The sequence below is a fragment of the Saccopteryx bilineata genome, chromosome 1 (genome assembly GCF_036850765.1).
Source record: "Saccopteryx bilineata isolate mSacBil1 chromosome 1, mSacBil1_pri_phased_curated, whole genome shotgun sequence".
NCBI lineage: Eukaryota > Metazoa > Chordata > Mammalia > Chiroptera > Emballonuridae > Saccopteryx > Saccopteryx bilineata.
The window spans coordinates 160,818,805-160,834,159 of record NC_089490.1 but is presented as its reverse complement, the minus strand read 5'-3'; the positions used below and the strand labels follow the sequence as shown (position 1 = coordinate 160,834,159).

General features: G+C 40.6%; 1 protein-coding gene across 5 annotated transcripts in view; it reads right to left on the bottom strand.

Moving 5' to 3' along the window:
- MSRA (methionine sulfoxide reductase A) overlaps positions 1-15,355 on the bottom strand; it is a 450,515-nt gene that overhangs the window by 423,927 nt on the left and 11,233 nt on the right. Inside the window, exon 1 of one of the 5 annotated variants that reach the window (XM_066278738.1) lies at positions 9,596-9,721. The exons of the other annotated variants lie outside the window; for them this stretch is intronic. Within the exon in view, the coding sequence (XP_066134835.1) occupies positions 9,596-9,617 (22 nt within the window). The 5' untranslated portion in view covers positions 9,618-9,721. Of the gene's footprint in view, positions 1-9,595; positions 9,722-15,355 lie in introns of those variants that run through there. 5 annotated transcript variants of the gene reach the window in all.

Sequence of the window (15,355 nt, the reverse complement as noted above, 5' to 3'; positions counted from 1 at the left end):
TAATAACCTTAAATGTAAATGGATTAAATGATCCAATCAAAAGACATAAGATAGCTGCACAGATAAGAAAACAGGACCCTTACATATGCTATCTATAAGAGACCACCACAAAACAAAAGATGCACATAGACAAAAGGTAAAAGGATGGAAAATAATTTTTCATACAAATGAAAATGAAAAGCTGGGGTAGCAATACTTATATAAGACAAAATGGACTTGAAAACAAAGACTATAGTAAGAGATAAAGAAGGTCACTACATAATGATAAAGGGAGCAATCCAACAGGAAGATATAACCATTATAAATATCTACGCACCTAATATAGGAGCACCTAAATATATAAAGCAGACTTATGGATATAAAGGGCGAGATCAACAGCAATACAATAATAGTAGGGGATTTCAATACCCCACTAACATCACTAGACAGATCTTCAAGAAAGAAAATTAACAAAGAAACAGCAGACTTAAAGGACATACTAGGTCAACTGGATTTAATAGATATCTTCAGAACCTTTCACCCTAAAGCAGCAGAATATACATTCATTTCAAGTGTTGATGGCACATTCTCTAGGATAGACCACATGTTAGGGCACAAAAGCGGTCTCAACAAATTTAAGATTGAAATCATATCAAGCATTTTCTCTGACCACAATGACATGAAACTAGAAATTAACCGCAACAGAAAAACTGAAAAATACACAAACACACAGAAACTAAATAGCATGTTATTAAATAACGAATGGGTCAACAATGAGATCATAGACGGAATAAAAAATTCCTAGAAATGAATGATAATGAGCATACAACAACTCAAAATTTATGGGACACAGCAAAAGCAGTACTGAGAGGGAAGTTCAAGAGGCTAGAAAAAGCTCAAATAAACAATCTAACCCTGCATCTAAAAGAACTAGAAAAAGAACAGCAAGTAAAGCCCAGAGGTAGTAAAAGGAAGGAAATAATAAAGATCAGAGTGGAAATAAATGACATCGAGGCTAAAGAAACAATACACATTATCAATGAAACCAAGAGCTAGTTCTTTGAAAAGGTAAACAAGATCGAGGAACTTTTAACCAGACTCACTAAGAAAAAAAGAGAGAGGACTCAGATAAATAAAATTAGAAATGAGAGTGGAGAAATAACAACTGACACAACAGAAATACAAAATATTCTTAGAAAATACTATGAAGAACTGTACTCCAAAAAACTAGATAAAATGGGCAAATTCCTTGAAACATATAATCTTCCAAAAATTAATCTGGAAGAATCAGAAAACCTAAACAGACTGATTACAACAAATGAGATTGAAACAGTTATCAAAAAACTCCCGAAAAAGAAAAGTCTTGGGCCTGATGGCTTCACAAGTGAATTCTACCAAATATTTAAAGAAGAACTAACTCCTATCCTTCTCAAGCTATTTCAAAAAATTCAAAAGGAAGGAAGACTTCCAAGCTCCTTTTATGAGGTCAGCATAATTCTGATTCCAAAACCAGGCAAAGACAATACAAAGAAAAAAAATTACAGGCCAATATCCCTGATGAATTTAGATGCTAAAATCCTCAACAAAATATTAGCAAACTGGATCCAGCAATACATGAAAAAAATCATACATTGTGATCAAGTGGGATTTATTCTGGGGAGGCAAGGATGGTACAATATTCATAAATCAATCAATGTGGTTCATCACATAAAAAAAACAAGGAGAAAAACTGCATGATCATTTCAATAAATACAGAAAAGCATTTGATAAAATCCAGCACCCATTTACGATCAAAACTCTCAGCAAAGTGGGTATACAGGGAACATACCCAAACATGATAAAGGCCATCTATGACAAACCTACAGCCAACATCATACTCAATGGGCAAAAATTAAAAGCAATCCCCTTAAGATCAGGAACAAGACAGGGGTGCCCCCTTTCACCACTCTTATTTAACATAGTTCTGGAAGTCCTAGCCATAGCAATCAGACAAGAAGAAGAAATAAAAGGCATCCAAATTGGAAAAGAAGTAAAACTATCATTATTTGCAGATGATATGATATGTATATAGAAAACCCTAAAGTCTCAGTCAAAAAACTACTGGGCCTGATAAATGAATTCATCAAGGTAGTAGGGTATAAAATTAATACACAGAAATCAGAGGCATTTTTATACAACAACAATGAACTGTCAGAAAGAGAAATTAAGAAAACATTCCCCTTCACTACTCCAACAAAAAAAATAATGTACTTAGGAGTAAATTTAACCAAGGAGTTTAAAGGCTTGTACTCGAAAAATTATAAAACATTGATAAAAAAAAATCAAGGAAGATACAAACAAGTGGAAGCATATACCGTGTTCATGGTTAGGAAGAATAAACATCATTAAAATGTCTATGTTATCCAAAGCAATTTATAAATTTAATGCAATACCAATTAAAATACCAATGACTTACTTCCAAGATATAGAACATATATTCCAAAAATTTATATGGAACCAAAAAAGAACACAAATAGCCTCAGCAATCTTAAAAAAGAAGAATAAAGTGGGAAGTATCACACTTCCTTATTTCAAGTTATATTACAAGGCCATTGTACTCAAAACAGCCTGGTACTGGCATAAGACCATGCATATAGATCAATGGAACAGAACAGAGAACTCAGAAATAAACCCACACATTTATGGACAATTGATATTTGACAAAGGAGGTAAGAGCATACAATGGAGTAAAGACAGTCTCTTTAACAAAAGGTGTTGGGAAAATTGGACATCTACATGCAAAAAAATGAAACTAGACCACCAAATTACACCATTCACAAAAGTAAACTCAAAATGGATAAAAGAGTTAAATGTAAGTCGTGAAACCATAAGCATCTTAGAAGAAAACATAGGCAGTAAGCTCACCAACATCTCTCACAGCAATATATTTGTCGATTTATCTTCATGGACAAGTGAAATAAAGGACAGGATAAACAAATGGGACTATATCAAACTAAAAAGGTTTTGCACAGCTAAAGACAATAAGCTAGAATAAAAAGACAAACCACACAATGGGAGAAGATATTTGACAATACATCTGATAAGGGGTTAATAACCAAAATTTATAAAGAACTTGTAAAACTCAACACCAGGAAGATAAACAATCCAATCAAAAAATGGGTAAAAGAAATGAATAGACACTTCTCCAAAAAGGACATACAGATGGCCAATAGACAGATGAAAAAACATTCAACATCACTAATTATTAGAAAAATGCAAATTAAAACCATAATGAGATACCACCTCACACCAGTCAGAATGGCGCTCATCAACAAAACAACACATAATAAGTGCTGGTGAGGATGCGGAGGAAAGGGAACCCTCCTGCACTGCTGGTGGGAATGCAGACTGGTGCAGCCACTGTGGAAAACAGTATGGAGATTCCTCAAAAAATTAAAAGTGGAACTGCCTTTTGACCCAGCCATCCCACTTACAGGAATATATCCCAGGAACACCATATCACTGACTCAAAAAAAGAAATGCATCCCCATGTTTATGGCAGCATTGTTCACAATAGTGAAGATCTGGAAACAGCCCAAGTCTCTGTCAGTGGACGAGTGGATTAAAAGCTGTGGTACATATATACTATGGAATACTTTGGGACCATGAAAAAGAAGGAAATATTACCTTTTACAACAACATGGATGGACCTGGAAACTATTATGTTATGTGAAATAAGCCAGGCAGAGAAAGAAAAATATCATATGACCTCACTCATTTGAGCAATCTAAGGAACAATGTGAACTGAGGAATGGAATTAAACCTGAAGGGGGCCCTGGCCGGTTGACTCAGTGGTAGAGCGTCGACCTGGCGTGTGGAGGTCCCAGGTTCGATTCCCGGCCAGGGCACACAGGAGAAGCACCCATCTGTTTCTCCACTCCTCCCCCTCTCCTTCTTCTCTGTTTCTCTCTTCCCCTCCCACAGCCAAGGCTCCATTGGAGCAAAGTTGGCCTGGGCACTGAGGATGGCTTTGTAGCCTCTGCCTCAGGTGCTAGAGTGGCTCTGGTCACAACAGAGCGATGCCCCAGATGGGCAGAGCATCCCCCCCTGGTGGTCGTGCCGGGTGGATCCCAGTCGGGCGCATGTGGGAGTCTGTCTGACTGCCTCCCCGTTTCCAGCCTCAGAAAAATGAAAAAAAAAAAAAAAAACCTGAATGGAAGAGGGCAGGGAGCTGTTAGGAGGGGTTAAGGGAGATCTTGAGGGGAATACGGGGGAAAGGGGAATGCATTCACGGAGACACTAGAATCTATGTAAATGCAATAAAATAAATAAATAAATATTTTTTTAAAAAAAGAAATAGTCTTTGCCTTCAAAGACGTTGCTGTCTAGCGAGGAGGGAAGTTAAAATGTGTACATGTGATAAGGCTAAGGAGTCACAAATACCCCTTAGTGGAAGAAAGGGTCCTGCAAACCCAGTAACTCATTACCATTCCTGCTCCCCATTCTCTTTCCTACTTAGTTGGACATCCAGTTCAAGCTCCAGTATTACAAAATTTATTCCTAGGTCAACGGAGGGAAAACCCACCATCTCTAAGAAAAAAGCCCACCATCTTAAGAGAATAGAAGGTGGGGCCGTTACAGCATGGATATCAGCTGGAGTCCATGTCAAAAAGAAGTTCTAGATCTGTTCTGTGTGAGAAAAGATGATTTACATTTTCTTAGAAAGCAGGGAGGGGCAAGGGAGAAGAAAGTGCAACCGGAGAAGAGCAAACCTTCCTTTGCCCTGCGTACTGGGAACAGCTGGGGAGAAACTATGATTGGAAGGCTAGCCAAAAGGCGCCTGGCATCAGGAGTATCTGAGGGAGGCTTTTCACCTCTTTCTGTGTCATACGCAGTCAGTCCCTCCTCAATCATTCCTGCCACAATCTTCAGTAAAGTCTAGGATATTCTCACCAGGGTAAATATAATGGTGAAGGAGTTAATTCAGTGTGAAAAAGAGATAGTATGTGGGGGTGCAGGAACCTGCAGGCAAAGATAACCAAGAAAACATAAGCGTCCCATACACACACACACACAGACACACACACACACACACACTCAATTTAGAGAAAGCTTAAGAATGACTTTGGACTTCCACAGTTTAGAATCGAGGTTTCAGCCAACAACAGGAGGCTGCAAATGTCAGTGGGTTATACGGTCAGCTTTGCCAGGTTTGGACCACCAAGGTGCACCCGATGAGTCCACATGGCTCATCCACACCTGTCATGTTCTTCACTAGTTCTCATGTGAGCTTCCTGATCAACCCCTTCCTGATGGTGGCCTGGGATTGTCTTCAGGCTCTGCGCCACAGCCTGCTGTGCTGCCTGGAGTTGGCTCCTATTCTGTCCCAGCACTACTTCTGCTGCAATCTGCGTGGTGACACCTTGGCCAAGCAGTGCCCCAGCACCACTTCTGCAGCAATCTGTGTGGTGACATCCTAGCCAAACATTGCTCCAGCACACCACCTCAACCTGCCTCCACATCCCGTTTACTGTTTCCCTTTCTAGACTGACAGTTGAAAGGATTATGACTCGCTATGTGGCCACTACGGAAGACCCAGCACACAGTAACTGGGAGAGACCAGTCTTTGGAAGGGAAAGCTGCAGAAGAATTCCATCTTTAGGCAACAGAGTTGCAGGCTGGTACAGAACTAAGAGTCTGCAAAGAACAAGGAGGTTCCCATGTAGACCACATGGAAAGAACTTTGCTCACAGAGGACACTATGGCATAGTTCTGCTTCTAAACTGCCTGTGGGTTTGCTTCAACTGTGCTTTAAAATATTCAGATACAGTGGAAAAAGGAAGTTGGTCTCTAAGAAGTGTCAAAAAGAAAATCATATTAAGAAAAAAAAAATAAGCCTGTAAGAAACCATCCCACCGAAATGAAATAATAATGAGGAAAGATAAAGTTAGTTCAAAGGCAGAGAGACAGAGTCACGGTTGCCAAAGTAATTCCTCCAGACTGAGAAAGGGACTATCAGGACAAGGGGCAGCTGTATCTGCAACCATGTTGCACGCCTCTGTTTCCTTTCTCGTCTACCTTTTCAAGGGGAGAAGAGCAAAGAAAAGAAGGGAAAAAAGCAAGTGTGCCCATGCAAGAACGATGCAAGGCTTAGCTAGAGTTAATGGAGTTAATAAGTGTCTCAGGAAAGGAGATGAGTTCTGAAGGAAATAGAGGAAGTGTTAAGTAAGCATAATACAAAAAACCAAAAAAGCACTTAAAACTATTGCAGGAATGAAAGAAGAACCTCCCAGAACTTGCTTTCAAGCACTTTTAATATAAATGAATGGACAACCAGAAAAGGTAAGTGAATTGTACAAAGTTGCACAGCACATCAGAAACACAAGCCTACAGTGGCTGTCACCTTGGTTTCTCTGAGCATAACAAGACTGGCTAAAGGAGAAAAGCTCTAAGTGGCTTATGGGAGCTGCTGCACAGACCATAAATCCTGCGGTTATGAGCTTCTGAAATGCCAAATAGGAAGACTCCTAAGTTTGACTTGAAGTAGAAAAAAAAAGACAAGTTTTTGTGATGCAACACTTGATAATAGTTGGATTCAACAACAAAGCTATAATAAGTTAGTTCTTACCAAGAGTTGGCATATCTGTAAACTCTTCTAATGAGTTATCATTTCTAATGAGGAATGCTATCATTACTGACGCTATTTTAATACAGAACTTTATTTTTCTGGAAAAAAAAAAACACCTGAGTACCAGATCATATTGCTAAGCCAGGTTCTACCATGCACCTGGTTCTTGCAGCTTAATGTGTACGTATCATGCATTCGAAGGAAAAAGTTCATGGGCAAGGCCACGAAGAAGCCAACTCCAGCTTCCAGGGCACTGTCATGAGGTGGGCTTTCCAATGATGCAAGCAGGCAGAATCACCCCCAGTGGCAGGTGAAAACTGCAACAACAGAAATGTCTAGCAAACCTGTAGCCCTATGTATCACAGCCTTCTAAATGTGGCTCTCGTGAAAAGCTACAGCGCTAGAAACTACTGGCTTGAAACTGGCAATCTTCATTTATTTTCTATTAGAGCCAAATCCAGAGTTAAGGGTAAGGAAGGAAGGCACCTTCAGTTACAAGTGACAGAATCGGACTTGAACTTTGAGGGAGGAAGGGAGGAAGGGAGAGAAAAAAGGGGTGGAGTGGATGGAGAGAGACAGAGAGAGAGGTAGAGAGAAACAGAAAGATGGAGAACTTGGTTTTTGTGTCAAGGATTCCAAGGAAACTAGAAACAATGAAACAAACTGTAGGAAGGGCTGGAAGGCACTGAGATCTCAAAAGCAAACAGTGAGAACCTGAATGCAGCCAGGATGATCCCCCCTCTCTGCCCCCCTTGAGCATGGAACTTCCTCCTCTCCTAGGGAAAACAGACCTTCTCCACAGCAGAAGCAACTCAAGAACATCAACAGGCTGTCAGCTCCAGAAAGGCACATTTATGGCTCCTGTCTCTAGAAAAGAGGCAACAAATTCCAGAAGGGACACTCAACCCAGAAGGGTCAGATCCCACCCCAGGTACTCATCAGTGCTGGGGACAGTCACAATAGAAAGTCTGGCTCCTTCAGGAGGCAAACAGGTAAAGGTTGGCAGGCAAACAGTCCCTGGTGAGCATACCGCACTCACCCGTGTCTATCACACAAGTACCGGGTTTCTATACAAGCACATGCCTACATAAACTGCCCATACACATAATCTCTCATATTTCAGCTTCCATTCTAGTCTACACTGTGGCTTATTACACATGACATTAAGCTGGCTGAGAAGAAGAAGAAAAGAAGAAAGGAAGAGAAGATAGAGGGGGAGGAAGGAGAGAGGAGGGGCAGAAGTAAAACAAAAAGGAAGTTTCTAAACTGCAGAGACTTTTTCATTTCACTCACCTCCCCCGTCAAAAAAAAAATTATGATATACTTATTGGGAAACAGTAACTAATTTTTCCCAATTTGGCTCTGTAAATCAGTTCTAAACCAAAAAACAATTTTGTGCGTTTAATTTCCTATGCTAAATTCTTTACAAAAACCGGTTGGGCTTACATCCCAAAACCTTCAAAGAATTAAACATAAAAGTGAAAAAATTTAGGCAACACACAGCAGTAAGCTGTCCCCTAAACGTCCCCACTGGACACATCACAGTGCATAAGAAACAGTTTGCGCATCTGCCAGGAGCCGGATATCACGCTAGGCTCTCTCCATTATCTCATCTGTTCCCAGAAATATCCATCTGAAGCAGGTGCCACTGTTTCCGTTTTACAAATGAGAAAACCCAGGCAAATTTGTTCAAGGTCACGCAACTGGTAAGCATACAAAGGGAAGTTCAGAGTCACTGTCCAGACATGAGATTCCTGTGTTTTTCATCCAACCAGCTTGTCCCTCACTAGAGAATACAATTCTAAATGCTGCTTGTTTATACTGAGGTGGCAAACATCTACCTATGGTCATGAAAGGTCCTGTAGAGAGAGATAATAAACAGGCATTCATTTCCCAGCATCATACACCACAGCATAAATGAGTTTCCAGATCTTGTTATTAAGTCAAGAGAGGAAAGTGGTACCCTCGGGAGAAAAATACGAATGATACTACAGGAATGCAGCAAACTCAATAAATCCAGAGACTAATATGCTATGTGATCTCTGCAGTAGTTATGCTGGTACTGATAACCTTATAAAAGTTCTTGGTGGAACTTGTTAAATGATAAAATCATCTCTTGATTCTAGAGAACATAAAACAATGTCTTTTTTATGTAAACACAACCTTGGGGAACAACAGATAACTGCGGATCTTTTTAAGATTTTTATTTTTTTTTTGTCACACTGGGAGCTATTTCCTTCACTCACCAATATTTTTACATATTTGTAGAAAGACTTCCATAAATATTAAACACAACGTGTAATACAGCAGCTAAAAGCTCAGATCCCCTCTAATAACTATTTGGAAAGTCAGCCATTGGGTTCACACAAGCAGTCATAATCAAATTTATAAAAATGGATAGTCTGTGCTGAAAGGAAAGTTAAAAACAGAGCATCCACTTATTGAGATTCATTAATATTAATACCTATTGACCAACACCATACTAAAAGGATTTTATTGAGCAGACAACTTCCAAACATAATATTACAGAGCATAAGCTCAATATTCTTTCATTCATTTAACTAATAATTATTGCATAACATAAACATGCGTAGGCATGGGGATACAAGTAACTAAATAAACCTTCACTAAACTTAAAACGCAGTTATAGAGAAAATATATACACATATTAAAGTTAAATCACTATTACAAATTTATACAATAAGACAACAACACAAATGTCTTCAAACAATATGTTGCATGTTGAGTGAGTGGTACAGAAAAGAAATGCTACAGGTATATGAGAGGACGGTCAAAATGGGTGGAGGAGTGAGAGTAGACATCGCTGAGTGAGGAACGGGTGATGAGTAAAAGGAAGCTTCACAAAGAGAAGAAAAAGAGGTATTATGGGTAAAGGCATGTTCTTAAGAAAGAAGATCTAGCAAGCAGACCAAAATGTGTATGTAAAGATGCAGGACATAATACCCCCGCCTGTTAATAATCAACAAGCATAGCAACACAGTAGTTTACCTTTCAGTGTTCCAAGGAGCATATTTACTTATCTCCCAACTTAAGGACTCAGTCCATCACTAATGCAGCTCCTCATTTTCAGCCAAAGCAACAAACTTGTCAAAGCTAAGGACTTTGAAACTCCCTCAGAAAAACAAAATATAATGAATAACTGCAGTGTAAAGAGTTGACTTTAGACTGCAACACTCCACTGGACCCTTTAGAGATCACTCAAGTCATGTATCTTAATTAACATCATGCAAACATTCTGAACCACAGCAATGCAGACCACAGTAAGAGTCAGGGAATCTGGGTAGGAAAGAAGGTTCAGGCCATGAAGCAAATGCAAGACAAGTCATTTATTTGTTCATGTAGATCAGTGGTAGTCAACCTGGTCCCTACCGCCCACTAGCGGGTGTTCCAGCTTTCATGGTGGGTGGTAGCAGAGCAACCAAAGTATAAATAAAAAGATCGATTTAACTATAGTAAGTTGTTTTATAAAGATTTATTCTGCAAAACTTAGCAAAAATCCGACATAAAGTACTTGGTAAGTAATTATTATTATTATATGCTTTAACTTGCTGTAACTCTGCTTTATAAATTTTATAAAGTTACTTCCCTACTTTATAAATCACCATTACTGTGGAACCGGTGGGTGGTTAGAAAATTTTACTACTAACAGAGATACAAAAGTAGGTGGTATTTATAAAAAGGTTGACTACCCCTGATGTAGATGGTCAAGGTGAGGAGTTAACAGTAGTTATAAGGCTAAGAACTACCCAAAACACGACTGCCAACTGAAATATAGACATGTTAGAGTAGGAAGGGCCTTTGGAAATCAGCCAGCTGTACACACAGCCATACTCTGCTTTCTTTTGAAGTGGGCAGCAGTCAACAACTCAGGGTTTAGATCTTGGTCAATTAAAGATGCAAATATGGAGTGATTAAGAGTTTGCAACCATCTGACGCGATATTAAGAGATAAGAGGAACTCCCACCAAAAACAAAGTAACAAAAAAAACTGTAAGATTTTAGGAAACTATAGCAGCTGTTCCAAAGCAAAATGTATACATAAAGTAAAGCCTAGGCTTCAGCTTTTTAATGAATCTCTATTCTGAAAAGAAAAAAAAAAGTAATTGTAGGTTTTTAATGAACCAAAATGAAATCCCTTGGTTCATATCTTGTCCCTGGGGATTCACATTTAAATTTATGTAGCTTATTCCTTAAATTAAGTGTGTGTTTCCCAAAAACTACTGCGGCAAATATTTCATCCAATTCTTAATTCTCACCAGAAAGTAATTATTCCCTTTTATTCCACTTATCAAAATAAATCCACAGAGCTTCATAATACAAGCATAATCCTGACAAAGAAAATATTTTTAATTTCTTAAACTGAAAGTTATCCGCAAGGAGCCCCTCAAACCTCTCTTACATTCAGAGGCAGTTGGGCGCAGTTTCTACTCTTGGAGGTAAGTGGTTCCCAGGCAACCAGCCCGTGCTGTCAGGGAGAGACCCCAGACCTGGGCTGTTATCAGGCCCGCAGCAGTCCCAGCGGGGGAGCCGGCGCAGCGCAGCACTTCCTCATGCCAGTGCACACGTCTCAATGTGCGGGGAATGCTAACTGGTTAGCCAGGAACTCCGAGCAGCAGCAGGAGCTGCTGCGGAGGGCTTACTGCTCCATGACGCAGCTCTTTATGAATCGGTTCTGCAGAAGAGATAAGGAAATGGAAGTTCTCAGCAATGCACTGTTTTCTCTGGGGCTCTGTTTGACAGCTGGCTACTCCATTCTGCAAACTCTAACATGGTTTTCTTTTTATCTGCTAACTGCAGCACATTCAGGATTTTTTACTTGGGGTTTCATTTTCTCCAGCTGGAAAGCTATGAATTCCCTCACAGTATTTCATTTCCATTACTCTTGCCTTTTGGGTAAAATCTGTTAAAATATCAAAATTTTTTCAGTTGGCCAAAGAAAGTTTTGGCCTCATGTGAACAATGCTTTTAGTTTTTTATACTGTATTTGATCTAAGCAAACTATAAATTACCTAACTGTAAACTAAGAATTTTTTAAAAAATCAAAAGTAAAATATAAAAAATTTGAGGACATTTCAACACTAATGTTACTACCTTACCATGACAACATCTTCAAAACAATTTTCTTTAGGCCCTGGCCATTTGGCTCAGTGGTAGAGCGTCGGCCTGGCGTGCAGAAGTCCGGGGTTCGATTCCCAGCCAGGGCACACAGGAGAAGCGCCCATCTGCTTCTCCACCCCTCCCCCTCTCCTTCCTCTCTGTCTCTCTCTTCCCCTCCCGCAGCCAAGGCTCCATTGCAGCAAAGATGGCCCGGGCACTGGGGATGGCTCCTTGGCCTCTGCCCCAGGCACTAGAGTGGCTCTGGTCGCAACAGAGCTTCGCCCCAGAGGGGCAGAGGATCGCCCCCTGGTGGGCAGAGCTTCGCCCCTGGTGGGCGTGCCGGGTGGATCCCGGTAGGGCGCATGCGGGAGTCTGTCTGACTGTCTCTCCCCGTTTCGAGCTTCAGAAAAATAAAAAATAAAAAAACCCAATTTTATTTATATACATGCTCTAAGAAGACATCCAATGTCTCTAAATTGTATTCTTCTTTTTAAAAAATGTAATGATAATATAGTCATCAAAATATATTGTAACTGCATTTTTTCCAGTTTCACTATTACCAGCCTTGGCTATATTACAATGTAAATTCAATATGCTTGCTCAACAAGTTGGTAGATCAGAAATACACCATGCTGAGAAATACTGCAGGTATGCTCACATGAAATGATACAAAAGTCCTACAGAAATATAAGGAACCATGTCTTTCTTCATGAAGGGCAATGGCCTTATTCAACCTTTTATAAAAGATCCGGTTAACAGTGGAGGTCTCAGTTGAGCCAGATGATATGACAATCTCTGGTCAAGATAAAATCAAGCATTTGGCATTGTTACACGCACATGCACACACACAAAGCCCAAATGGAGTCACCTATGCCAATCTCCACATCACCAAACCAAGACAGTTTTGTCTCTTCCAGAAATGAAATCTTAAACCAATCAACCAGGAATTACCTGATCAGCAACCGTTAGGCGATCTGCCTTACAGACCACTGTTATCCCCAGAGGAAAGTAACCTTGCCATAACCAACCCACTTTTTTTCCTAATATAACTTCTTCATTCTCATTCCCTTCTGCCTACAAAAACCTTTAATTTTGCGCAGCTCCTCAGAGCTCTTTTCTATCTGCTAGACTGAATGCTGCATGATTCTAATAAATTGTTGGTCTATTTGGCTCTTAAATTTTTTAATATGCCTAAGTTTATCTTTCAACAGCATCATGAGTCAAAGTAGTCAAGTATCTCACCAAATGGGAAGAACATAATGATAAGAAACACAGAAGACCAAGTGGCTTAGCCATTGTAATCCAAGAACTTTGGCCATGCCAGCTGGGTACCGTGACTAGGCCAGGAGTTCAGGAAACACAAAGGACAAAAACAGCAATCACTGAGCTCAAAATATATTAAAACTCAATCTTCACCTCCGTAAGGAGACATACTGGAATGAAAGCCCAAAAACAGGGCCCCAAAGCCCTAGCTCCACCTGCAACTCCATGAACAATCTAAGCTGAAACAGTCCCTAACAGCATATGGAAGGGAAAGAACTGAGTTTATCCTTAAAAGGCCGGGGAAGATTCAGATGGGCTGTGAGGCAGAAAGCAAACATCCTGGAAGGAAGGAGCTAAGTGTAGGCATCAGCCTCGGGTGGCAGCAGAGATCTCGAACACTAAGAACAGTATAGCAAGTTACAGAAAGCTTCTAGCTCTGGGATGAGCAGTGTCATCACACAGATCACACAGTCACCACCATTTCCTAAGCAGTGACAGAATAAAATTCGAGGGGTTTTTGTTTGTTTGTTTTTTTATTCAGTGAGAGGAGGGGAGGCAGAGACAGACTCCCGCATGCACCCCAACCAGGATCCACTCAGCAAGCCCACTAGGGGGCGATGCTCTGCCCATCTGGATTCCTCCATTGCTCAACAACCAAGACCTTCTTAGTGCCTGAGGCTGAGGCCATGGAGCCATCCTCAGCACGCGGGGCCAACTTGCTCCAATCAAGCCATGGCTGCGGGGGGGGGGGGGGTTGAGGGAGAGAGAGAGAGAGAGAGAGAGAGAGAGAGAGAGAGAAGTGAGAGGGGAAGGGTGGAGAAGCAGATGGTCACTTCTCCTGTGTGCCCTGACCAGGAATCAAACCCAAAACATCCATATGCCAGGCCGATATTCTACCACTGAGCCAACCGGCCAGGGCCAAAATTGGAGGTTTAAACACAAGTCTATAGCAGTACTCTCAACAGACTGAGGAAAATAAAGACAGAGACCAAGAAAAGTGTGATGGTTAATTTTATGTATCAACTCCACTAGGCTAAGGGACATACAGGTAATACATTATTTCTGGGGGTGTCTGTGAAGGTGTTTCTGAAAGGGATTAGTATTTGAATTGGTACAATAAAAAATGCCCCCACCAATATTGGGGGACCTCTTTCAATCTGTTGAGATTAGAACTAAAAGATGCCTGAAGGGTGAATACTCTCTCTGGAGCTGGGACATCCATCTTCTCCTGCCCTCGGACACTCCTGCTTCTCAGGCCTTCGGACTCAGACTGAGACTTACATCACTGGTTGCCTCAGTTCTCAGGCCTTCAGGGTGGCACAGGAATCACACCACCAGCTTTCACAGTCCTCCAGCTTGCATACAGCAGATCTTGGACTTCTCAGCCTCCAACACCATGCGGGTTAATCCCACATAACAAATCTCTTTTTATACAAATACACATATCCAATTAGTTGTTTCTCTGGACAATCCTAATACAGAAGGCAAGAAACAATCAAGACTATTGGAGAAGGGACGTATTAAATAGAGGCAAGGCTCACAGATGAATGCAGCTGAGGTCTGGGGGACTGGGGAGCATAGTACTACTAGTAGTAGGAATGAGGAAGTTAAAATACGTATCTAATGTTTGGAAGAGAAAATAGTCAGTCTGGTCTTAAACTAAGTTTAGGGTTACAGCAGGACATGCACATCCTTTAAATATTTGGAAACAGAAAAGTGGAACTTTTGCAAAGTTAGATATGGATTTCAGGAGCCACCACAGCCAAGAGTGGAGGGGAAGAAGCTAGCCAGCCATGAGAAGAAGGATAGACAAAGTAAATCAGTAAAACAAAGACAAAGAAGGCAGTAACGCTAACAAATGCCAATTCCACTTATCTAAAGATAAGGCCACTGTCACATACTCCCAACCTCTTACCATCTCTTGGCTTAAAACTCGATAGGGAGATAGATACATGTTGAAATGATTAAACTGTAACTAATGACAACTCCATGACCCGCCAAAAATCTGACGTAACTGAAGCTCTGGTCCGCCACGCCTGGGCTGACACTCTGAACTCCAGGAAGGAGACGAAGTGGCAGGTCATCATATAACAGGGTAGACTGAAACTCCATTCTTCAAATATGGCCCACTCTGTTTCACATACATTTCCATTTGGCTGCGAAATTCTTCCCAGCTGATGAAGTTTTCCGGTATGATAGGAAAAATCTCTAACTTGGAGACCAGCAAAGAGTGACTATCCCAAAGCCCAAAACCCCTACCCTTTCTGTCTTCTTCAATCCACTGTTCTATTACTCATTTAAACATTTGTTGACTATTATGTGCCATAATACATAATACGTGCATGTCTATTACATATGGTACTTTTCAGAGGGGACTACCTCTCAAAGA